The sequence below is a fragment of the Musca domestica genome, unplaced genomic scaffold, assembly GCF_030504385.1.
Source record: "Musca domestica strain aabys unplaced genomic scaffold, Musca_domestica.polishedcontigs.V.1.1 24, whole genome shotgun sequence".
Lineage (NCBI taxonomy): Eukaryota > Metazoa > Arthropoda > Insecta > Diptera > Muscidae > Musca > Musca domestica.
In genome coordinates, this window is record NW_026712272.1 from 1,444,176 (window position 1) to 1,470,664 (window position 26,489).

At 37.5% G+C, this 26,489-nt stretch overlaps 1 protein-coding gene across 9 annotated transcripts in view; it reads right to left on the reverse strand.

The window, feature by feature from the left end:
- LOC101889076 (protein unc-79 homolog) overlaps positions 1 to 26,108 on the reverse strand; it is a gene marked incomplete at its 5' end in the record, with an annotated part of 44,516 nt that extends 18,408 nt beyond the window's left edge. For 3 of the 9 annotated variants that reach the window (XM_059123239.1, XM_059123238.1, XM_059123233.1), the window contains 17 exon segments: positions 12 to 748; positions 818 to 966; positions 4,134 to 4,351; positions 5,228 to 5,336; positions 8,685 to 8,747; positions 9,361 to 9,440; positions 13,254 to 13,310; positions 14,353 to 14,497; positions 14,572 to 14,673; positions 18,468 to 18,739; positions 18,807 to 19,359; positions 19,413 to 20,224; positions 20,452 to 20,637; positions 20,712 to 20,801; positions 20,874 to 21,044; positions 25,756 to 25,917; positions 25,989 to 26,108. In XM_059123239.1, the coding sequence (XP_058979222.1) occupies positions 12 to 748; positions 818 to 966; positions 4,134 to 4,351; positions 5,228 to 5,336; positions 8,685 to 8,747; positions 9,361 to 9,440; positions 13,254 to 13,310; positions 14,353 to 14,497; positions 14,572 to 14,673; positions 18,468 to 18,739; positions 18,807 to 19,359; positions 19,413 to 20,224; positions 20,452 to 20,637; positions 20,712 to 20,801; positions 20,874 to 21,044; positions 25,756 to 25,917; positions 25,989 to 26,108 (4,026 nt within the window). 9 annotated transcript variants of the gene reach the window in all.
- Positions 26,109 to 26,489: the final 381 nt, after the last annotated feature.

Sequence of the window (26,489 nt, forward strand, 5' to 3'; positions counted from 1 at the left end):
TCACAACTTACCAAATTTTGAATCCTGTCTGGGTATCATACTCGCCGGTGCTGACATGGTTCTCTTGTAGGGCCATTTTGTGCCAAACGAGGCACTCAGAGTCTTGGCCATACCCACTGTCGCCGAATCATTTTGACTCAAGGCCTCCCGGGCCTTCAGTATCTTCGATGACAATGCCTCACTGCCATTCTCGGAGTTACGTAAATCCCTCAAATACGAAATATCTCCACATTTCTCCAGCGTTATCTGCGCCTCCACAAACAACGTATCGAAACGATTCAAAAAGAATTCCCATGTCAATACTTTACGATCCGACAAAGAGTTATGCAGCTGATAAACTGACTGTAATACCACGGGACGGTCAACAATGAACAAATCGAATTGTGATTCCAAGCAGAAGAGGAGTGACCGAATTGCCGTATCATGTATGGTTCCAATGTACAGTGTAGCCCTCTGGGCTACATAGACATTAATGTCATCCATGCTGGCAATCAAATGACAAAATGCCGTAGCCAGTGCCGTTTGCAGGCCGACTTCAGTGCGCAGCGGTGTGGAATCCATAAAACGTGTAATTACAGTGACTCGTTCAACTGCTGTGAATCGTACACGCCAATCGGTGTCGTGGAAGGCCTCTTGGACCACACGCCAGAATACATCCGAACCCAGGGGTAATGTAATGCAGTGCAAAAGCAGCGGAACTCCAACTTGACAGATGTGCGAGTGTTCGGCATTGCAGAGTTCCCAGAGGCTGGAAGAAAGAGAGCGGAATAATGAGTATTAAAATAAAGAAGAAAAAAATTTAAGATCTTGAACTCACTTTTTAATCAGTAAATTTTCCTGACACCATATGAAAAATCCACGATGTTCCCGGGCCGCCTTTGTCAGGGCGTCACCATGCAGGGCCATAACATTCAGGCATTGCAGAACATAGTAAAGAATTTCCGGTTTCTTGATGGTCGGTATTTCCTGTAATATAAAGTAGAATTAATTTGATAGGCATGCCTGTTGACAAACCCAAATACTGTAATGACTACGGAATATCAAATTGATCTTAAGATTTATATGAAACGAAATGAGACGCTCTTTCAATAAAGGCAGCAGCAAACTTAACAATCAGGTATGAAAAATAAAAAAAAGTCGAATCAAAATATTGCTGATAGGGAAGAAATACAATAACGGTATGACAAAAACTAAAAGAGTGCTCTACAAGAGTAGAATCAGCTCGATTTCGAACAAATGTAGTTCCCACTCGAAACGACAAAACATGTTCCCTCCTATTCGAGCGACATTGAGTTTGCTCGATTTCGAGTGAGTTTCACTCTTTGTACGAAGCTAGTTTTTTATAATTCGTTCAGATATGTGATTACCGTTTTTAAATCATTAAATACCCGTAATTTATATTGGGCGCCAGCAGGCTGTTAAGTTGGCAGCAATGATATACGATTATAAAAATGTTAAGAATCAGGAGGTAAGTTATTTATACCTAGTGCAATATTCGTACAGGAGGCCAACGTCATTAGAACTTCAGAGTGCCTTTGGAGATCATTAAAAAATTCTTATTCGAACAAGAAAATTCTAAAATTTAATTTTGATCATGCTAATATGTTGGAGCAGGCATGCGAAAATCCGGAGCAGACATTCCGGGATATGGTGCTACCAAAGCAAAACATAGATAAACACGAATCCGTCGAAACAAGCATGTTGCTGTTTCGGGTCAATCCGGTATCGTAGTCCGTATTAACTCCCATTAGCATGGAATATATGGGGGCTACCCCAAGTGTGGAACTGCCAAGGTAAATGTGTTTAATGTGTATATCCCGCCGGTTAATAGCTCTTATTTGTCAAACAATAGGAGGACTATAACCCCCTGTGGCGAGTTGTGGCATTCCGTCATAGTTAATGACCAGAGACGATCAGCATTCTCAGAGCAGGTTAATTGCAACACTTTCTGGATGGTAAACGAGGATGTCCTCGAATAAGAGGAGAGTGTCACAGTTCGCCAAATTAAACAACAGTGTCACCCGGTCTGATAAATGACTTGATTTCGCAACTCATAATTTCTCTTGGCACAGACCATCCCCCGATAATCGTCTCCATAAGCAAATCGCCCGAATTTATAACCTCTGAACGCCGCGCTTTCCTTAACCTTGGGAAAGCTTAATGGCCAGAGCAAAGAGAGTTCACCAAACTTCGCTTCAGAGAATTTCCGAAGTTCCGGTAGCAGAAAGGATTTTATGTGATATCGTCAAAGTTGCAGCCACTCGCTATAAATTGCTGGTAAAATACTCGAGATGATATCAAAATTTCCAGCAGAAGCAGCGGGAATGAGCTCCGTCGATCCAATCCTACTGATCCTATAGTCAGCGAACTGACAGAGGAGTTCCAAAGTTTGGTACAGTACCTCAAGCGTAAAAGTGGTCACTCCCGAACCCTGGGTAAAACAATGATAGGAAGTCAGCTACGTTAAACGACGTAACAATGACTGATCCAAAGAGGAGCGTATAAGATCTCTTCCCGCAGAATAGGTCCCATCATCGTATACGATGGGTGATGTAGTAATGTCATCCGAAATGTTAAGTCATCTAAAGCGTTGGTCCCGGACAGAACATTAAAGGTAATGTTGAAACAGCTTGATATACCACGAATCTACGATCTCATCAAAGTCCTCGAAAATGTCGTTAACTACCCTCATCGTTCCCGAAGCTTGGAAAATGCACAGGATAGTATTGCTACTAAAGCCAGGTAAGAATGCCAGAATGTAATACAGGCCAATTTGGCTTTTTCACCAGTGGCAAAGACTCTTGGGTCCACAACTCTTTCCACCATCAAGTGTAGTTATCTAATTGCCAAACATAATCACGGTTTTAACAACACAGGAACATCATTGCACGTCATATCAACACATATCAGTTGAAGACTTAATCAGAAAAGTATGTGTCATAGAATAGCCTTTGATACTGTCAATCATACCACGCTGTTGGGGGATATTTAGAACCGACCGAGTATTATTCCGGAGTAAGATAATCCAAACCCCGTAGATTGAAACTGGGATTTTCACAAGGTGGGGTGATATGTCCGTTACTGTTTAAGCGCTGCCTTTGCGGAATTTCGCGCCCTGCAGAAGGGACTGAGATCGTAACCTATGCGGTAACATAGCCTCGATGATATTTGTGTTAGGCTGAACACCTATCCACCTTCCATGCTAGGTATATAAAAATAGCTGCCACTAAATCAACGGCCACATCTTTACCACATGATCTGCGGAGATGAGAACATCTGAATGTGCAGTTCGAGCGGCACATAAATCCAATCCATTCGGTAACATATATATCAGCTGAGCGTCATTTATATCCTCCTTAGATTATATAAACATACAATTTTAACCCACTAGATCTATCAAACCCTTCAATACTGTAAACCTACTTTTTGACGAGTTTTAGTACAATTGTTTTGAGTGCCATTATCGTTCTAAAACTCATCCCTGTAAAACTCTACCGGACAATGGGATAGGGCATTGGTAAACAACTGCTACAATAAAAAATAAGCTCAGTTCAGTTCTTTGGAAATCTTACTACTCAGGAAAGAGGAATTTGCGCTGCTCTTCCCAGAATTGCATTGTTTTGTATAGCAGCACGTATCAGAGATTGTCTTTGAACCACCGAATGATCGGACATCTGTCTCAAGAGGTGCGCGTGTTATTCTGACCGATAGTTTGTAGAGCATCCCGAGAGTGACAGGGCCAAGACAAGAATTTCAGGTCGCATATAATCTCTCCCAGCTAAGGAGGCACCATCAACAGAAACGATGTCAAAAGTCATCAATAGCTCAATGTCATCCCAGTCGCTTGATCCTGACGCAATCTCAATATTAATTTTAAGCAACTGTGTGAACCAAGAGTTGAATTTCATTTCAAACTCCTCAACTTGTAGAAAGTCACCCTTATAGTTGCCGGTGCCTGGAAAATGGACAGTGGTGTCCCACTACTGAAGACAGGCAAGGACGCAGCAAAAGTGATTCATACAGTCCGATATGATCATCAACACGCATTTCGGAAATTGCATAGCACAAAAGGGCAGGGCGGGGACTCATAATAATACCATTTCACAAATCTTTGTAAATCTCCTTTTCCTTACCGTCAACAATTGATGAATATACTGCAAGGTTTGTGGCAGCGTATCCAATGTAAATTTAAATTTACCCACAGAAGTATGCCAGAAATTCTCATCGTCATCATCTTCCTCGTCTTCATCGGATAGACTTCCATTTTCTAGGCCAACAGCTCCGCCGGTACTGCCGTTACCATTATCACCACCCAAAACTGAGGCCTTGGTAACGCTAACATTGGCACTTCCTGAAATAAGAAGAAAAGATTATGTGATTTTTTTTCGTTTCAGATTTGAGACACGCTACAAAATAAACCAGTTACAGATTCTCCAGATCCAAACGAAAAACATGCAAAGAAGTGAATGTTTTGCAGACAATCTCTTCGGAATATTACATAATCTCAATGACAAATAAGTAAAATGAAATAAAAAGAAAAAAATTAATAATTCCCAAGGAAATTTTCCGAATGACTAACATTGAAGGTGTGTGGCATGGTATAATTATTACAGTTAACACCAAGTCCCAGCTGATTTGACTCTATAGTAATACTAGTGTCAAACTCGATCTGACGTTTTGTGATTTAATTCCATTTTTTGATAGGTATACCCTTTTTTGATATAAAATTTCACTGTTACCTGTATTATTATACCATGGGTGTGTGGGTACATAAGCAGCTTGATGTCTTCACATATCATAAAGGGATGTCAGATCCGCACTCGTTTTTTCGATTTTCGTTTTAATTTGACATTAAAATGACTAGCCGTGATGCCAAGCTCCTTATGTACCCACACCTTGAAGGTGGGTATACATATGTAGCTTGGCATCGTTGCATGACATATTAATGGCAAATTGAAGGCAACAACAACGGTAAGATTCCTGTGCGACTCTGACATTACCTTTATAAAGTGTCACTAGATTGTCATGTAGCGATGCCAAGCTGATTATGTATTCTCCAATTGAGAAACGAATTAAATAGCCAAAAGGGCAGTAGATGGATTCTCTGGCGTATTTGTCGCTTTCGAAAAAATTGGTAACTTTTCACGTAAAAAGTGAAATAAAAATGAACTGAAAGATCTCTAATCGGCAATCCATTAAAAGAAAGCGTATCAAATTTTCTACTTACCAACATCGGCATCTGATAGCGTAATGGATCTAGCTATGGCTCTATCCGGTGGCAAAATAGATGCTAAATCCAATTGTTCCGATACTGTTTCCACAGTTGCGGTCATAATCTAGTTTACAAATTAAGGAAAAGACAAACAAAGAACATAAAATATTTAAAATCATAATCCAAAGTCATTTTAAAACTGTTTGATTTACATCAATATTATTTACAATTGTTTATATGTACATAAAAACGGTATTTACAAGATTATACAGACAATTAGCATATGGAATGTATGTAAAAGAATATATATACACATATACAGAATTATTCCATTGTAAATATTTGTAATTTTTTTACAATATTTCAATTAAAAAATATTTCTTGAGTGAGTGAATTTCTTGTTTTCTTTTGTTGATAGATTTTAAAATGGTGCATACTTTCAGGAGGACACGAATAGTTTTCAGGTGGTGTGGATAAGAAAATTTTATTAAATAATTGTGAGTGCTCTCTCTGACGTTTGGCATAGTTTTTGTGCTGTACAAACAAAAGTATTTTCATGCTTATTAAAAAAAATACACTGAAAAAATTATTGAAAATAAATTAAAACTTTAATAATATATGAAAAAGAAAAAAACTATCAATAAAATTAAGTAAAAATATTATTTAAATACATTTTCTGCTGAAATTTATTTACAAAAATTTGTTTTTTTTTAACCATTTATTTTGTTTTTTGTTTGGTATTTTTCCATGAAGTAATAATTTGTTATATTCACACACACATACAAGATACTTTGAGACAATAAAAATTAAAATATTAAATAAAGAACACAAAAATAAATTTCATTAATTGAAAATTGTTGTCAAATATATAAAAAATATTCTTAAAGTATATTCTTAAAAAAAAAAAAAAAAAAAACTATTAAGCTCTAATAGCCCTTGGAAACTAATATTTAAATTATGTTCATTGAGGCTATAGAAAGTTAGTTTGTTTTCCAGTACTACTTATGTTTTTGGTCCCCATTAAGTTTTTTTTTCGTTTGTTTGATTGGTACTTCCTATTCAAAAGATAAGTGATAAGGACTTCAGTCTCACAATTAATTTTTTGGCGCCCAACGTCGACTTTGTACTGAAATTCAAACTTAAATTAAAAAAAAACTGCATAATAAGTTCTTATTCTAATCTATTAGACAAGATCATTTCCACTAATTTTCCCAAAAATCTAACATTGTGAGTTTTCTATATCTTATTTTCTCGTATTTCTAACTTCGAGTAACTGAAACGGCCATAAGTGGGATTCTCTAACTCATTTTTTGATTTACCAACAAAAATTGGGAAAATTATCGGTAATTAACGAAGTTTTCAGCAAAAATAATGTAGTCGCTATATCCTGCCGATAGCAACAGGGCTGTCGAAATTAATGTAGACTTTTTATTTTTTTCATAGTTTTACTTTTAAAGTTTTTTTGTCGGCGACTCAAAAATGAGTTAAAGAATCCCAAGCCAAGAAATAAACCAACACTTTCATCACATGTGAATGTGCAGGTCAATGGTTTTTTAATTCCGACCATCAATTCCACCAAAGTATTAATGGTCATATTCTGTAGTCTCTTCAAAATCGTTTGCGCATATCGCAGCTATCTGCGGCATGATTAAAAGTAGGAAAAAGGTTCTCAAGTCTCTTGCTGGCAGCACTTGGGAAGCTTATAATGAAACCTTGTTGATCTCTTACAACGGGATAGTCTGTGGTAAACTTTTCATGACACCTGTCGACCATCATCAGTGCGCAGAAATCCTGTTCAGCATGAAACGCAATGCACCTCTTTAACTTCCCAACCAAAACGTACTGACGTAACTCCTACATCGGTAAGGACCCAACATATGAGGGTCGCTTCAATATTTAATTTGGAGTTAGAAGCAGAGCAAGGTTAGAGTAGAATCAGAACGAATACGGCAGTAGGAGTTGCTACAACAACAACTCATCAATCTCTTTCACACTTGTGCGTCTGACTCTGAAGGGGAAAACAGATCAAAGCTTAAATGAAAATACAACACTGTTGTAAGCTAAAAGTGGCAAGACTGTTGTATTTTTTTACGCCGAGGTCACGATTTAAACTATGATCTCTTCTAGCCTTGACTTCTTAAATGTTACTACAGCAATCAGAACTTGTTTCGGGATTTCTTTTAATTTCGGTCTTGAGAAATATTGTGTAAAAACTCCACTATTTTAAGGTTATTTTTGACCTCTAAAATCTAACATCAATTTTTTTGTTTAATAACTCACATTAAAAAACATAAAAAATGTATCTCAAAAATTAAAATATAAATAATACTTTGTACATTTATATATACACTGAACATATATTGGTAAATATATATTTTTTGGAATATTTCCTTTTTTTTTGTAAACACATAATGTCTGTTGCAGAAAATCGAACGAAGAATTAGTTTCAACATTTTTAATTTAGAATTTACTTTCAACAATTTCTTTAGATAAGCGTGGGAGATATGAACATTTTAACAAACATGTGTTGGTCAACTTGAACAACGTAAGTCGATCTATAGATCCCTCGTACATTAAGCCATTAATCGGTGATCTATAAATCGACTAAAAACTAAAGTATTTCTATAGTAGACAATTCTGGGACAATGAACTGTTAAACCAATTTTGGAATTGAAAATGTTGAATGACAAATTATTTAAATTTGTAAAAAATATTGAAAAACGCGTATAATAATAACCTCCGAATGACGTCGTATAAGAAAACATATAAAAATCTACTCATATTTGAAAAGACATTTAAAAATGTTTGACATATCAATGTTCCCAAGCGTTGATAGATAAATCAACCATACATCTTCTACTATGAATTCTATTGGAGAATATAATAAGTTAACATTTTACTGAATGTATTGCATACAAAATCTCGGGTAAACTCTGATAATTGACCAATCACAATATATTTATTGTATGCTTTGTATAATCAAATTTATTGTGATTGAGAATAGAGAGATTTACATTAAGATAATGAATTCTTTAGTTGGAATTTTTAACACCGTTCACATTATTATTCCAGTGGATTTCATCTGTCAATTCAATAAAATTCACTGGATTTAAGATTCGGAATATTCGCATTGGAAATACCTTTTTTCTATATATATTCAAAATATGGATGTATTTGTTATATCGAGTTATGTAAAAAGGGAAGGTATCGTTTCTTTTCCGATTTTCGTTCGATAAACATCAACAGACCATTTAAAAATAATGTTAAAAATTATATTTGAATAAATAAAACTAAACTATAAAACATCAAAAATTTGGAATTTCGAGTAAAAAATTGCTTCAAAAACTTGTTCGAATTTTTTTTTTTTTGTTCATAAAAAGACAAACTAAAAATTTACAACAAATATTGCTTTTGATTTTCTTAGTATTTGGTTTGTTTTTTTTTTTTGTGTGATTCAAAATGCACAAAGTACCTCGTCTGTAGCGTGAACTTTTCTCAATTCAATACTATCAACCGAATGGCCATTATCGTTCTTCTATAATTGAAAATGAAAAGATGACGAAAATTTTGAGCATAATTGGTATTTGTTGGGGTTGGGGATTTATTTATGGGGGTAACAAATGCCATGCTTTGCCTGAGGGAATTTTAGCCATTTTTTTCAGTGATGGCAAGGTTGTTGGGCATTGCCATCATTAAAATGGCTAATGGGAATGCCACAAAGCAAAGTGCAGCATTTGTTCTTGCATCCATATTAAAATAAAATTATAAAAAATAATTTCAAAAATATAAAAATTATTAAACAATATTATAATTTTAAAAATATTATTATTTCTCTAAATTTTGTAACTTAACCTTGTTTCTTTTTTGTTTTTTTTTTTTTTTTTTGGGAATGTCGGTGTAAATTGCTTTCATTTAAAATACTGGATAAATGTAAGGTTATGTTCAACTAAAATTACTCATTCCTGTTTGAAAATGTAATTTGTTTAAACTATATTTTTTTTTTGTTGTTTAAACTTAAATCAGAAAACTCAAACCGAACTGTGAACGTTTTCGTTCAATATTCAACTTGAAACGTAACATGACAAAATTCTGAGGATACTTGTTGCTTTTGTTGCTCACTTTTTCTTTGAGTGTACATTCACACTTACCGAACATACATGAGGCATGTGCACCAGAACTCCACCGACTGAGTGCGGTTCAGGTTGGGGTACCGCCACTGGCACTGGACCTAAATGTTAAACAAAGTATTAGTAAATATTTCAGGTAGCAAAACTACTGGGCATTGAACACAATTTTTGAAAATAAGTTCAACTCAATTTTGTTTTTTAATTCTTTTTAAGGTTTATTTTAACAGGTTATCATCGTTTGGAATTTAAAATATCATTCTCTTAAAATCATGCAGGAAGTATAAAGGATTTTACGACTATTCTAATCGGTTTCAGCTACAAGGAAATAGAAAAAAGAAATAATTTGACTTCAAGTTGCCAATACTAAAAACATGCACTTTTCATTTCAGGTTTCTAAGAAGTTTAGCTGGTGTATATCAGAAATGTGTAGACTTGAAATGATTAAATTTTTAATATAGTGAGATTATTAAAAATAAAATGTAGTGAGATTTTTCTTTGTCAAACAGAAACTCTTGTGTTGGCTGTAAGAGAATTGATGCCTTCCGTTGGCAATAGAGATCTTCTTATAAATATAATATAACGTTGTGATACAAATTTGTATCCAGATTATCCGGCAAATATAACCTCCGAAGGTGAAAAAATATGAAACGCTTTTTTGACTGGCTTAGGTCATCGGCTGGCTTCTTCGAAAAAGAACAAAGGAGTGAAAGGCCAAAATCGAACTAAGTCAAACTAAAACTCCTTTGTTTTCCTACGAAAAAGCCAGCCGATAACTTAAACCAATCAAAAAAGCGTTTTATGTATTCTCACCTTAAGATTGTGTTATAATGCATAAGGTTATGCCGCTAGATCTATTAGACTCCGTTGTCAAATTTTCAATATAAGACCGAAACACTCATAATTAATTAAGAAACTTATCATACGCGTTGAGGTTCCTGTTTAATAACACCGATAAGCCAACAATCGATACCTCAACGATTACTTGCTGTCATCAGAGAAGAACGATCACTAAGCACGAAGCTAGAAATGTTTTCCACAAAAAAAGGAACGGGTTTAATAGATAAAACATAAAGCCAGAGACTTGTAATTAAAACAAGTGTTTATTTAAACCTAAACCACCAGAGCCTTATTAGCAACACGTAAATAAAACCAGGAGAAACATGCACAGCGTTATGCCGTATTATTTCGAATACGAGAAGGCTGAAATTCCTTAGCTGGAGAGTACTGACAGGAGCAATTAAAAATATTATCCTCTATGCAGCACGTGTATTGTGAAAAAATTCGCTCAATCTATAGACTTGCAGCGCTACATGTGTGCTGTGCAATCAGAACAGTGTCCAACTATGTAACTACCGATATTCTAACAAAAGAGTGTGAACTTATATTTATGTCAAAGGGTGCACATGAAAGTGAAAATTTACCTGATGAGGGCATAAATCAGATCATTATGAGAGGCAAAATAGTTGGTAAGCATCAACAAAATATAGATGGGCGGTACTCCCTGATACGAAATGCAGACGCGTGGTCCAATAGGCGATATGGTTATTTGAAGTTTTATCTCACTCATTTTCTGTCAGTATATAGATGCTTTGAGTCCTACCTACACCGATTTGGTCTTGATATTTCTCCGAATTGTCCATGCTGTGTCGAACACGTGCAAGATCCGTATCATGTTTTCTTTGTATGCCAGCGGTTTAGCGCAGAGAGAATGAACATAGAGCGGCAGCTAACCAGAGTTTTTCGATGAAAAGGCACCCACTCCTCTGGCTTAAAGGATGTAGGTGATAGTGAGTAATCATTTAAACCCATAAAAAGCTATCTCAACTTCTTATGGTTGATTAGCACCTTTCGGCTTTTCATTGTTCCAAAATGCATCTGAGTCGGTTTTGGCCATCTTGTAGGAAATTTTCCCAAAGCTGGGAAATCTAGTCACAATTTGCCCAAACCGATTAGCCTCTATTCCTTTCTGACGAATACTTTAAAAAGGTTACTGGACCTGGATGTTCATTCAAACACTCTTAGAACATCATAACACGCTTATGCACGATCACAGCGCGCTCAAAGGTTGATCAGTGGTTGTCCCGCACGAAGTTGTTGGATACATTGAGAAGAATATGGAGGAATTTTTCAACGATGTGAAGTTCGAAGTTCTATGCCTCTGATTGATATTCTAACCTGATCGAATGGATTGATAGAATGCTAAAAAGCAGTATTATCAATTCGAGCTTGGAAGAGAGTTCGAACAGGAAAACTATCAACAGATGGCAGGGAGGAATTCACTCATTCCTGCTTTGGCTTCTGGTGATCAATAAAATACCAGAGCGTGAATTATAGATTCATCGAAGTAATTTCGGTGCTGATATGAGATATATTTCTTCTGGGAGTAAACTCTGAAGTGTATGAATTTTCGCTGCCAGTACTTAATGGTTCGATTATGAACCAGCGCTTAAACTGTATCATAAATATCGAGGCGCGAAGAAAGGTCTCATTGTGCCGGAAAAATACACTTGGACTGGTGGTGAATATTCTCTGGATGGTCTGACCATATACACAGACGTTTGCAAGATGGGTAGAAGGCCTCGACGCTGGCGCTTTATTCTTCATTGGATGAACACAATGGAGCAGCTGCTGACTCCAGTGTAGCTGCGAATCGTGTAACATAACCTTAACTCGAGTTTTTATACCCTCTTTCATTCTATGGAGGGTATATTAGCTTTGGAAGTTCATTTGTAACTCCTCGAAATATTCATGATAGATTTACAAAGTACATATATTCTGCCGATGTCCGTCCGTCTGTCTGTTGTAATCACTCTATCCTTCGAACGAATTGAGGAAGACGGCTAAATTTTTGCACACATGTGTATGTACCAAGTAGGCATATTAAATTCGTAAATGGGTTATGTCGGACTACTTTTTCGTATAGTCGCCATATTAAGGTACCTCCCGATAATCGGTATTTTGAAGATTTTAGCTACATCATTCACCCGAATTTTTTCAAATTTCGTATTCGAAGATTGTAGTGGGAACTACAGCCGACGCCTAAAAATTGTATGTATTCGTATGCAGATCCGCGTTTTCGTATAGCCCCCGTATAAAGCTCATCATTTAAACGGTATTTTCGAAATTTGTTGAAATTTTTCAAGTTCCTTTCAAATGGTGCAAGGTATTAAAAGTTCAGCCCGGTCGAACTTAACTGCTGTTTTACTTTTTTATAACAAGACGATTTTGCTTTGTGATTAATCTATGAAAAATTATAATTTTTAAAACGACATTTTTTATGAAAAATTATAATTATTGTTTTCCTATCAATATCGATAAATGGAGATTAATATCCTTTACTGATTTTTCTATGGAAAATGATAATTATCGATAATTAATTAATATATTATCATTAGCAAATATTTTAAATATAATAAAAATCTGATTTAACTTATATTTCTGATATACACCTGCAGAAAAATAGGCATCAATCTAAATTTTTAAGGTTAGGAGTCTAATCGAAATGAACTTAAATTCTGAAAAAAATAAATTTCGCTACAAATTTTCTATGCAATTTCGTGAGAAAAAAAATCGTGTTATTGTGTAAAATTGTTTGGAACTGTGTTGTGAAGTGGTGAGAACAAGGGGGAGGGCCAAAAGAACTTTTCTCCGTGTATTGTGTGTACAGTGTTAAGTGGCTGGGTGGTGTGAGAATACAACAGAACTTAGGGCGGCATTTCACTCAATAACAAAGCGACAGAGAAAAATCGATAAGTTTTGTTTTTATTTATTATTAAAGAATAATGGCTTTGAACAGAACTGTTATTAAAAAAGAGAGAACACAATGTTATGGCTTGCTTTGTTTTAATATTTTGTTTTTTTTTTTGGGAGTATTAGAGAGAGAGAGTAGAGTATAAAGAGCATAGATGCATCACCTGCCATAATAATAATTTTCCCATCGTCTGAAATGATTGGATCGAGCTTAAAAAGGTCTTGAGTGTGATCGTGAGGACATCATATCGTGGTTATGATATTGTTATTGTTGTTAGCAAAAGAGAGTAGTGATATAGTATTTAAGTAATAAAAAAATGCAAAATTGTTTAAGGTTTCGAGAGCGTAAAGTTCGTTAGAGAAAGTTGAGGATGGCGGGAGAGAGATATATAGAGAAAGAGACAGATATAGGAATATATACAGATAGTTAAACAAAAAATATTTAAATTGGCAGTGATTGAAAGAGAGAGATAGAGAGAGAGATAGGTAGGTAGTAAGAGAGAGTGAAAGATTTGGACAGTGATAGTTTGATATAACTGGATTCAGTGAGAGAGAGAGAGTGCTTTAGTTTATAACTAAAAATGATCGGGGCCAATAGAAGAAGAACAAGAGGATGGGAAGGAGTCAAGTCTAACCTAAGCCAATCATAGAGGAGAAAATATTAGGCATTAATCCTATGAATTTGAATGTGAGTGTATTCATCTTTCTCTTTTTTATTATCATCTCATATTATTTTGTCTGTTATGTTAATATTGTTTTTGTTGCTATTCAAAGTGCACAAAAAAGAGAATCAAAAACTAAGAGTTTGGTTGCTAAAGTGACGTATTATTATTTTTTTTTTCGATTATCTCTCATTTTGGCATACCACTAAGAGTTTGAGAGAAAGAGAGACAGACAGACAGAGCTTAAGAGAGTATGTAGTAATTAATTTTGATTTGAGTTACAAAAAAATTACAAAACTCACTCTGGCTTTCTAAGCACACAAAGACACAGAGAGAGCGAGAGAGTTTAGTTGTTTTTATGGTTTTTTATAAATTTAAAATTTACATTATGCAGGATAGGTTTTTTTTTATTTAAAAATGGGAGATATGGGGTTTATTACTTTCTTCGGACGGGAAACAGGGGGCGAGAGGGAACGGATATTTTACTCAAGACTTTGTAAATTCTATATATTATAGAGGGATACTAGGTTTAAGGGGTTCGGGGGGTGGACTCATCTAGAGGTTTATAAATAAATGTGTAAAATAAAATCAAATTAAGCACCTGAAAATCCGCCCAATGGACCCAGTGGTATGGGCAACGGTGCCATTGAAAGGGAGACATCACGCTCCCTGGTCTTTTCCTTGTCGCTTTCTGGTGGACTTTTGCGTGAGGATTTTTCTTCTTCGATGATTTCTTCAATGGGTACCTTTTTTTGGGAAGAGGCGGCGAAAATGTTAGCATTTTTGAAGGGGAAGAATTATACTTTACTCTAAAACTTACATCTGGTGGCCTTAGCGGGTTTAGGGGAGCCATAAATTGTACAAGTTTCGTTGATAGTTGATGCCACATTATGGATGCTTCACAGTAACCACATTCGGCCACCTGCAAGAAACGTTACAAGAGTTTGCTTTTGAAAAATTATTTACAAAGTATGTGACAGTAAAGTTCATCCGAGATTTGTCTCCTAATTTAGTGAAGCTGCGCTAAAAATCGAAATTCCTATATCATACCGTTTACTGCTTACCAAGCAATTGATACAGGCCAAACTAATTTTTCAATTTTGCCAAGTTCATTGCTGAGGTTAAAATTCCAACCAGTTCACAATGTACTAAAATTTCCGATTTAGAGACCCTTCGAAGATATAGATTTTTTAATTTTGGTACTTCCATACATTTGCCACCATTTTGCGGCGCTGGATCTCACTGATGCGATTTTGTGCTCACTTTTAGTCTTTTTTTAAATATCCAATTGGGCGCCATTAAAGTCTATATCAATCATTTCATTTTATAACCATAGAAAATAAAGCAGGACTTATATAAAGCTTGTTGCCGTTGTAACAGTAACTACATGCTTCGAGTTCGATCTGTATCATTCTGGACGTGGTTGGGCCAAACTAACCAGGTTTGTCTATACAGCCGATTGATATTGTAAATGTTAATAACATTGGCCTCCAACTCAGTATGAATGCTACTCAGACCTGTCTGATAGGTTTCTTTATATAAAGGCCTCACCCTCATCCTCTGTAAATCGTGTAAGTCCTTTCAGACACGCCTGGCTGGGCGAGTTTTATCCACCATTTGACGGTTTGGATGACTTCCACGGTAAAAATCAAGAACGTACTGCAACTAAAACAAAATCACACGCTGACATGCGGTATGAACCCTCGCATTTTCATGTAGGTGGTTCACTGGTGTTATGTGGAGGCACCCAGATGCACTTCTCAGGGCAGCATTCTGACAAGTCTGCTGCCTATTGCGTAGGACTAGTATACACAGAACTCATTAAGCCGCATTACGACCCACAACCGACTAATCGTGTTCTGGACAGCTAACAAGATCTCCTTTTCCACGCCACAACTGCCGCCTTTTATCGCCTTGAGGACCTTATTCCTACATTGCAATTTATCGCATATAGCACGGCTGATGACTTGAAAATGCTGTCGAAGATGTTCCTTAGGATCTTCGGCTAGTTTGTGGTCGGAATTACGTTTTCCTCGACCTGCACATCCAGCTCTGTTTTCATCTCCACAGACCATGTGGTAAAGAGTGTGGCCGTTAACTTAGTGGCGTATTTTTTTATATTCCTCGTTTGAAAGAAGGAGGTAAGTTCCACGAAAAAGTGTTCCGCTGTATACATATGTCATCAACGTCAGGTCTCAGTGGCATGATCGTCTGGAGGACGAGGAATTTCGGAAATGTGGAGGTTAAAGAGTTCAGGAGATATTAGACCACCTTGAGAAACTCGATCTGTCTTTCACATTACGGACTTTGGATATCTTATTCCCGAATTCCACGTACCACTCCAGATATGGTTGTTTATCCAAAGTTGCAAACTTACTATGTTGAAGACTGAACCCATGTTGATGGCCAACAACTGGATAGTTTCCCTCTAATATTGGTCATTCCTCTGGCCAGTAGCACAAAATCGAAATCGACTTGTATGACTCGCCTTTGCTGGCATTATTGCCTGACTTGAGTAACGAGAGCACCCGTTTAATTTTTCTGACAGGATGGCTGGCGACAGGTTGAGGACTGGTGTTAGGTATTCATCTCTCGGCATTTCCACTTGTTTCAACAACCACAACCCACTTGGATCACATCTGAGGCCAACGTTTTGGTTGACTTATCGTTTCGGATGACATTTGCAACATTATCTATCGTAAATTGTGGTGTTTCCTCTGAGGCGGAAAGAGATCTAATGAGTCGCTTCATTGAATCACTTCGGGGTGCTCGATAAATCCAATCATGCTTTTTCCAGCAACCCACGGTTGATTCATATTGTTTCCAGTGTTGCCACACTTCAGATACTTTAGCTATGTTTTCTATCTACGCTCCTGCACTGACCCGTTAACCTGCGGGCAATTTGCATCATTGTCGATCGTAAACTCTTGTTGCATCTTTTCAGCGGGAAAATACATAAGAGGACGTAGGACTCGTCGTTTCACCCTATCACAATTGGTGTGCTCGACTAGTTGATGGATACGTCGTTTAGTGTAACTAAAGTTCTATCCTCCTTTTACCCCAATTTACTCTTATCGGTTCCAATGTTGCAACACTTCATATTATCTATCCACTTTTCCCTCTTATGCTCCTGTACCAACTGGTTGACGTCCAGGCCAAATATTTTGGATGTGTTATTGTTTTGACAATTATTTGCAACATTACCAATAATAAATTGTGGTGGTTACCTCCTCGGCGGAAAGAAATCTTACTTTCGCGGAGTTCGGCGTTTATTTCGTTAAACGTTGCTAAGGTCCCATCATCCTTTTCCCAGAGTTCTACAAAGATTTAACGGTTTCCCACAGTTTACTTATGTCTAGCCAGGTTTCCTTCGTATGCTCCAGTACCAACCAGTTGACATTCACTGTCAATTAGTCGTCTTTGGAATGAGTAGGGTTGGAACGACGTGGAACTGCCCAATCCTACCGATGTTCGAGTAGCAGGAAGGTTTTCAGAGACATCGTCAAAGCTACAGCCGCTCGTCATATACCTGCTTGTTGAATATCCAAAATAAGACCAGTGAAATATCCGAATAAGAGATCGAACCCTCTGATTTCTGATCAGTAAGTTTTCCAATGGTTAAGGAAAGTGCGGCGTTCAGAGGTTATGAAATCAGTAGATCTGCTTATGTAGACGATTATTGAGATATGACCTGATCCAAGAGAAATTACGGGTTGTCAAGTCACATCATTGGCCAGACCAGGTGACCCCATGATTAAGTCCTCATCTGAACTGAATGTGAAGATTGACCTCCGCTATCAATTCATTGAATTTGGAATCAGTACGGTTGGAACGACGGAGAACTTCCCAATCATTCTAATGTTCGGGTCGAGGAGAGGTTTTCAGAGATATCGTCAAAAGCTGAAATGAGGCCAGCGTGATTCGAGTTCCGTCGTTCTAACACTACTGATTTGAAAGTGATGTTGGTGAACTCTCTGAATTCTGAACAGTAAGGATTCTAAAGGTTTAGGAAAGTGCGGCGTTTAGAGGTTATGAAATCGGTCGATCTGCTTATGTAGACGATTATTGGAAGATAATCTGATCCAAAAGAAATTATAGGTTGCTAAGTCATATCATTTGTCCGACTAGATGATCTCTAACAGCGACATCCTCATCTACAATGAATGTGGAGCAATCAATCTTCCAAGATAACATGATCTCATCTTTTCATTACCTAGGACGGAATCCCACAACTCGTAGCGGATATTGAAATATGCGGTTTACAGCTATTAATCGGAGGAATATACACATTAAGCACCTCTACCACGGCAGTTCCACACTTGACTGCTACTCCCATATATTTCATGTACGGATCACTAGAGACTAGCTCAAGTGATATATGTAGGCCTGTATTAAAAAAAACTGGTGTAACAGGAAGGTCAACCCCCTACTTCCACTTCTGGCTCGATCCATTCTCAACATTTTGTAGCCATAACAAAGTTTTCAACAGTCCTCCAATTCTTAAATTCCTCTTACCTTGGAGTTGGAAGGCTGCGGCGGAGTTCTGTACTCCGAGGACGCCTCAGACGTAAAATCTGACTGTGGGATTGTGCACAGACCTTAATGGCGCCCAATGTATTTCCTTTCCAAAAACGGAACCTTCTTCCCCATATTTGTATTCTATAGCCCTTCTACATCCATTCAATTTGACTATCTATGCTACTTCTGGCACCTTACCTTCAATAAACACACATGACTGCTCAGTCCAACACGAGCCGCAGTCACCATGCATTTCAGCAATCTGGAGACATTCTCACAGACCGTGGTATGGATACCCAAATGTTGTTCAATATCCTGCAGTTCCATTTGCTTTAAAAGGATGTCCAACATCAGGATGCAACATGTCAAATTGTGTTCGGAATCAGTTGAGAATTCAGGGTGGCCATTGGTGGAGCCATCATCGTCGGATATTTCGGAGGTGTTGCCCGAGTCATCCTCCACAACTGGTGCTAAAATGAAGAAAAAAATATGAACGATTTACCAAGGAAAAAGAAGCTACCCCAAACTTCCACTTACATATCGAACTTCTGCGTGGTGGATCATTTTTGGGTTCCCTTGGTATGGCCTTTACGCCCGAACGACATATGCCGCCACCCTCTTTTTCCCGCATCAGCTCATGTTGTACACCATATTTCATGATGCGAACACCATCACCGAACATTGCAAATAGCTGGACCAAAGGAATCAGAATTCCCAATTTGGAGAGAATCTGAAGCCAGCGTAGAGCTTGTTGCTGAACCTTAGCCGTGGTTTTTTCAAAACGTATTGCCACAAAGTTATACATAGTTTTTGCATCAAAACCCAAAGGTGACATTTCGGGATCGAGAATTTTGCTAAGGACAATTTTCAATTCGTTTAGTTCCTTTTCGGCAACATCATTGGTTATTGCCTCCATCCAGTGGGGCATAACATAATCCCATATTTCAGATGTTATGACCTCATAGGGTACCAAACAGATAAGACGTTGAAGTCCCTCCTTGAGGTGAGAAGTTTTCGAAGCTAAAGTTTCCCAATGGCCGCCAACTCGGGCATATTCTGGGGGATGAGGCAGCAGACAGGAAGTGAAGACCTAAGAAGACTTTAATTAGTTTCAATTTCCGAAAATATCGAGAATGAACTTACATTGTAATGTATGCGACAGATTTCCTTGAGCCAACCCACAACATGTTCCGTTTTCAACTTTTCAATTGTACTCTCGATCTGTCCGGCATCATAGGAATAGGCGGTAACATGGAACCAATGGAAGAGCATGCTTAAAATCCTTCCCAATATTTCCACCGGTGTATCGGCTGTGGGCGTGCAACGTCCCACCAGCAACCATATACCATATCGTCCCAACATTTGTCGTTCCTCCGGTGATATGGCATCTGGCATTATGCCATTTCCACCGCCACCACCACCTCCAACGCCACCTGAACCATTCTTCTTTGAATCCGAACTCTCTTTGCCCGGTTCACAATTCAAGGGTTTAGCCTCACGCAGCAAACTCACCACACATTCCACCATATGCATTTGCATTTCAGGGTCCATTTGCCAGGCCGGAGGTAAACTTCGATGGACAACATGATCACCACCACGTCGCGAGTTGTGACGATTACTGTGACACTGAGAACAATAGCGTATGGGATGATTACCATTATAACTGGCACATTCCGTCGAGAAGCATATGGAAAATGCCGATTTTTCTGTTGAACGGCAATTTTTATTTTCACACACCATCGACACCTGTTGCATGGGATGAAGAATGTCACCGAATTCGAGATTGGCATGTTCACGATGAATCTCATTGGCACACTCTATGCACAGGTACAGAGGTGGTGGACAATCGGGAGCATAGGTAATGCTGATGCTGTGATCGAAACACACCTTGGCCGCTTCGGCATTGCCAGCATTGGGACAATGCTCACGCTGACACACGAAGGGCACAAGATCGTCTGGAAGGAAAAAAGCAAAAAGTTAAAAATACGGGTCGATTAAAGTCTCTTTTAATCTATTCGGTCTAATAATTTTGCTGGTCACAAAGACTTCTTTAATTACGTTTTAAAGACTAATTCAGGACCACCAATGCATGATTTCTAAACAACCAATGTTTACTAGATAACTCTAATCGGGTCAATGAAGCTTTTTCCTTCAAATATGGTCTCCGATGTGTGTTACTTACTTGTTAATTTCGAGAGTAGGACCTTTCTGTCAAATAGGTTCGGATCAAAAGCTGGCCAATAATAGAATAACAATTTTGCAGCTGAAGATCTTGATACCGATGTGCCATAGGCAATGACACACAGGATATCCTTGACCACATTATGTTTTAGAGTCATTAGACATTCCAAGAGTTGACAATGATGAGCTAGAGGGTAGGAAATAAGATGCGGAGAATACTTTTAACCATTATAGGCATTAAAATATAAGCCAGACTCCTACCTGGATTGTTAGAGTACTGTAGGACCATCATGATAACAGACGACACTGATTGACAGGCTTGTGACTCCTGTTCATCGGCACTGCGTCGAGCTGCAGGGTAAGGAAATTAAAAAATTAATGGAGTTGTGAAAGATGAACTGAAAGTGATTTCAAATAACTTACTTATTGTGAATGGTAGTATATAGTAACATAGAGCATTGACGATATCTTGATGTAAGGCTGGGGGTAATACAGATATAGTAGAGCTAGCCAAATAAGGTAGATTATCGATAAGATCCTTGTCCAAAAATGGCAGGATACAACAGAGGCATTGTAGTAGAGCTTTTCCAAAAACTGAAATAAGAAATTTTAAATATTAAAATAAGATATGTTACAATTCAAAATAAACATTTTAATCAATGTCTACTTATAGGTCTCTCCAGTGACCAATTATAAAGATTCCCATCAATGCCGATTGACTACCAGAGTAAAGGTCCAATGAATACTTCAAATTTACCATCGTAGAAGAATATAGGTAGACGCATCGACACAGCTGCTGGGACAATGAACTGTCAAACCAATTTTGAAATTGAAAGTGTTGAATGAAAAATCAGTTAAATTTGTAAAAATTGTTAAAAAAAAAAACTCGAATTATAATAACCTCCGAATGACGTCGTATAAGAAAACATTTAAAAATCTATTCATATTTTTGAAAAAACATTTAATTTTTTTTTGACATATCAATGCTCCCAAGTGTTGATGTATCTACCTGTATTCTTCTGCCATGAAATTTACAGTGCGAAAAATTGGATAACAGCTTGTTTACCATAGTAGAATTAATAAGTGAAAAAGCTCCCTCCACCATTTGGAACAAATTTTATAATTTTCAAAAATAAAAAATAGATTAAAAATTCTGTTAAAATCTTTAAAATTCCGAATGTAGCCGTTATATTAAGTTGGGAATACGAAAAGCGCTTTTCTGGCTGGCTTCTTCGAAAATGAACAAAGGAGCCTTGGGCAAAAATCGAACTAAGTCAACCTAAAACTCCTTTGTTCATCTACGAAGAAGTCAGCCGATGACTTAAGCTAGCCAAATATGCGTTTTATGTATTTCCACCCTTAGGGTCTTTTAGGCAACTTTTGTCATTAGCCATAATTTTTACCTTTTTTTTTTAAATTTTATTAAATGAAAACAAAAAATGTCGGAAATAGCATCAAAGTTTAGAATATGTTCAGATTTGTTCGAATTGGTCTGCTTTGGCACGAATTATGGCCTTCAAACGGCCAATAAAACCGTCACACGTTGCCCGAATATTGCTCTGCGGTATTTTGGCCCATTCCCAGCGAAGCACTTGCCTGAGCTGATCGACACTTTGGTATTGTTTAGTGCCAACCTTGCTTTCCAAAATACTCCAGACACAATAGTCCAACGGATTGGTATCCGGGGATTTTGGTGGCCATTGTGCGCTCGAAATGAAGCAAGGAACCTCATTTTGTAAACATTCTTTGGTGGCGCGTGCTGAGTGCGATGGTGCTGAGTATGGTGCTGAGGAATGTCCAAGGTCTGCGGCCAAAATTTTTGCGTGCCCAAGGCTTTAATACACCCTCCAGAATATATTTGCGATAACATTCGGTATTTATTCTGATGCCACGGTCGATTAATACGAGCGGAGAGCGACCATCGGCTGTTATGGCGGGCCACACCATCACCATGGCCGGCGCTTGAGTTCTGGTGGCCAACCGAAGGTACACATTTTCAGCTGACCTCTTTGGCAAGTAAACACGATCAGTTTGTTTGTTTACAAACTGCTGGACAACGAATGTTTTCTCATCGGAGAAAACCAAATTCGGCAGTTCACCACTTTCGACCAAGCGAAGCAACTCTTTAGCTCTTTTGAGTCTATTTTCTTTCTGTTGCGGTGTAAGTTCTTGCACTTTTTGGAATTTCAATGGCTTTACCCCGAGCTCATTTTTATACCCTACACCACAAGGTGGTCAGGGTATTATGTCTTTGTGCATTTGTTTGTAACAGGCAGAAGGAAACGAGATAGACCCATAGTTCCTTTTGATGATCTGCATAGAATCACATTTTGAGTCGATTTATGCATGTCCGTCCGTCCGTCTGTCCGTCCGTCTGTCCGTCTGTCCATGTATTTTTGTAAACAAAGTACAGGTCGCATTTATTGCCCGATCCAGATGAAATTTTGCACAGATCATTTGTTTGGCTCAAAGGCGAACCCTATTGAAATTGGAAATAATCGGTAAAAATTTAGATATAGCTCCCATACATATCTTCGTCCGATTTGCCTTTTATTGTGCACCAAACGTGTAATATCAGCCCGAATTGAATGGAATTTTGCATATACACCCAAATTAGGTCTGAAAATATGTATGCCAAATTTGATTTGAAATCGGTTCAGATATAGCTATAGCTCCCATATATATTGTTCATCCGATTTGTTATTTTTGTCCACCGCCGCCGTAATATGCACTCTGTAACAACAATATTTGGGGAAATATATCAAATGCAGCTCAGAAATACATTTGCTAAATTTTATCGAGATCGGTTCAGATTTGGATATAGCTCCCATGTATAACTTCGTCCGATTTACCTTTTATTGTGCACCAAACTTCTAATATTTGTCCAAATGGGATGGAATTCGGCACTTACGACCGAATTGAGTCTAGAAGCTAGTATGTCACATTTAGTGAAGATCGGTTCAGATATAGCTATAGCTCCCATATATATTGTTCATCCGATTTGTTATATTTGTTACCCACAACCGTAATATGCACTCCGTAACAACGATATTCGGGGAAATATATCAAATACAGCTCAGAAATATCTTTGCCAAATTTTATCGAGATCTGTTCAGATTTTGATATAGCTCCCATATATATCTTTATCCGATTTCAAATTAATTGTGCACCAAATGGGCAATACAATTACGAATTTAAGAGATACAAATGCTTCGGCATATTTAGTCCTTTGAACTTTAAGTTATAATTATAATCATAGCGTGTATGATTGAATTCTCCAATAAAAACTTTTATTGTTATGTGGAGCTCTACTAAATTAGCAAAGTGGTGTAGGGCATCATAAAGTCGGCCCCGTCCGACTTTAAGACTTTCTTTACTGGTTTAATATTTGCCGAATGGAATATAGCGATATATTCCGCTCACGAGCCACTTTTCGGCCACTGCGTCGCGGGTCTCAATCAAGTGGCTTCTTTACTTTTCAAACCATTTCTGCTGGTGTTGCTGTTTTCTCTCGTCCACTTCCTTGACGTCGGGCTACGCTACCAGTATCACGGTAACGAGCGATGGTACGAGACACAAAAGATTTTTTCACATTTAAGTGCTGGAGTGCTCTAACGATAGCCACTTGTGGTTTTCCAGCCAAATATAAGGAAGTCACACTATCACGCTTGAATTCCATCACGAATAACTTTTTTTTCTGGAAAATTCTCATCAAAATGCTTCTGTACGCTTGTAAACAATTTAATAAGCTGTCACTGAAATTATTTTAACAGCTGTCGGACGAGTGGCTTAGAAATGACAACAGTTTGAAGTTCGTTGCAGTTTTTTTCGTCTCACCCTGTAGGGAGGTACAATTATATGGGGGCTATACCAAAACGTGAACTTGTACAGACAATTTTCTGCCATAGGTTGTAGTACCCATTATGAACTTCAACTACGAAATCTGAAACCAATTCCGGTAAATAATGTTGCTAAAACCTTCAAAATGCCGAATATCGGGGCGGTATCGTAGTATATGGGCTATACGATATCATGGACCTGTATAGAAATTTCTCTTCCAGCGGGTAAAGTGCTTAGAACGAACTTCTAGTATGGATTTTTAGACAGTTCCATTGAAAAAAATGTAGCTAATATCACTAAAATTCCGAACATATGGAGGTACCGTTATATGGGGAATATACGATATCGGAATATACGATATCGGGGACCTATGTAGACATTTCTCTTCCAGCGCGTAAAGTGCATAGAACGAACTTCTAGTATGGATTTTTAGACAGTTCCATTGAAAAATTTAGTTAAAATCATCAAAACGCCGAATATAGGGGTACCGTTGTATGCGGACTATACGATATCTTGGACCTATATACACAATATTCTTCCAGGGGGTAAAGTACTTAGAAGGAACCCCTTTTGTGGATTTTCAGATAATTTCATTGAACATTTTGGCTACAATCATCAAATTACCAAAACTAGGGGTACCGTTGTATGGGGGGGCTATACGATATCGTGGGCCGATACATTCCATCTTCGAACTTGACCTGCCTGCAGACAAAATACAGATCTGTGGAAAATGTTAGCTTCCTTTCTTTCTTCGTTTTGACTTTAACAGGTCAAGTTCGAAGATGGATTAATATCGGTTCGCGATATCGTATAGCCCCCATATAATGGTACCCCCCTGATATTCGGTATTTTGATGATTTTAGCTACATTTTCCAATGAAATTGTCTGAAATTCCACACAAGAAAGTCCTTGTGAGTATTTTACCCCCTGGAAGAGAATTATCTATAAAGGTCCACGATATCGTATAGCCCCCATATAACGAAACCTCCGATATTCGGTATTTTGATGATTTTAGCCACATTTTTCAACGGAATTGTCTGCAATTTCACACAAGGAGTTCCCCTGGAATAGAATTATCTATATAGGTCAACGATAACGTATAGCCTTTATACAACGGGACCCCCGATATTCGGTATTTTGATGATTTTACCCACATTTTTTTATCGAAATTGTCTGAAATTCTACACAAGGAGTTCTTTGGGAGTACTTTACCCCCAGAAATGGATTTGTTTATGTAGGTCCACAATATCGTATATCCCCCATATATCGGCACCTTCCGATATTCAGTATTTTTAAGATTTTAACAGAATTTTTAATGGATTTTATTTTTTTTTTTTGAAAATTTCCTAATTCGTTCCAAATGGTGGAGGGTATTCAATATTCGGCCCGGCCGAACTTACTGCTTCTTTACTTGTTAAATATCAAAAACAATACTATTTCATTTATTGATTTCAAAATTCCTTACCAATTTGTCCATATTGTATGCAAGGTGCAACATCAATTAACATAGTTAGGGCATTGTAAAGATTTCCATATTCGAGTGTGGGATAGGCAGACATGCGTGTAGGATCTTCAGAGGGATTGCGTATAAGATCGTGTGGTGAGGTGCGCACATCTTTGAGGACAGCTGAAAATTAAGATTAAAACAGTTATTGATAGCTTCCGAAATTATTTAAAGTATGCAACTGTTTGACTTACTTAGTAGAGTTTGAGAAAAGTATTTGATATTGTTAGCAATATCTACGCCAGAGGGCGCCGGTAAGACATTATGTAATAGACGCACATGATGTTCATGAAGACAGCGTAACTTCGCCTTGACTGTAAGTGGAAATATTTTTTAATATGTTTAGTGTCAATTGAAAATTAAAATTGATACGGAATGAGGAGTAAGGGTGGAAGTACATAAAAAGCTTCTTTGATTGGCTTAAGTCATCGGCTGGCTTTTTCGAAAAAGATTAAGGGGGAGTAGGACCAAAATCAAACTAAGTTAACCCATAATTCCTTTGTTCGTCTACGAAGAAGCTAGCCGATAACTTAAGCCAGTCAGAAAAAAGTTTTACGTAATCTCACCTTAAAGCCTAGAACAGAACAAAGCCTAAAGGTGCAAGTTCATAATAGGCTTGAAGTAATGGCAGGACATAACGATGTAAAATAATAATGGAAAACGACGGCAGGATTTTAGTGCGGCTCTGTAATACC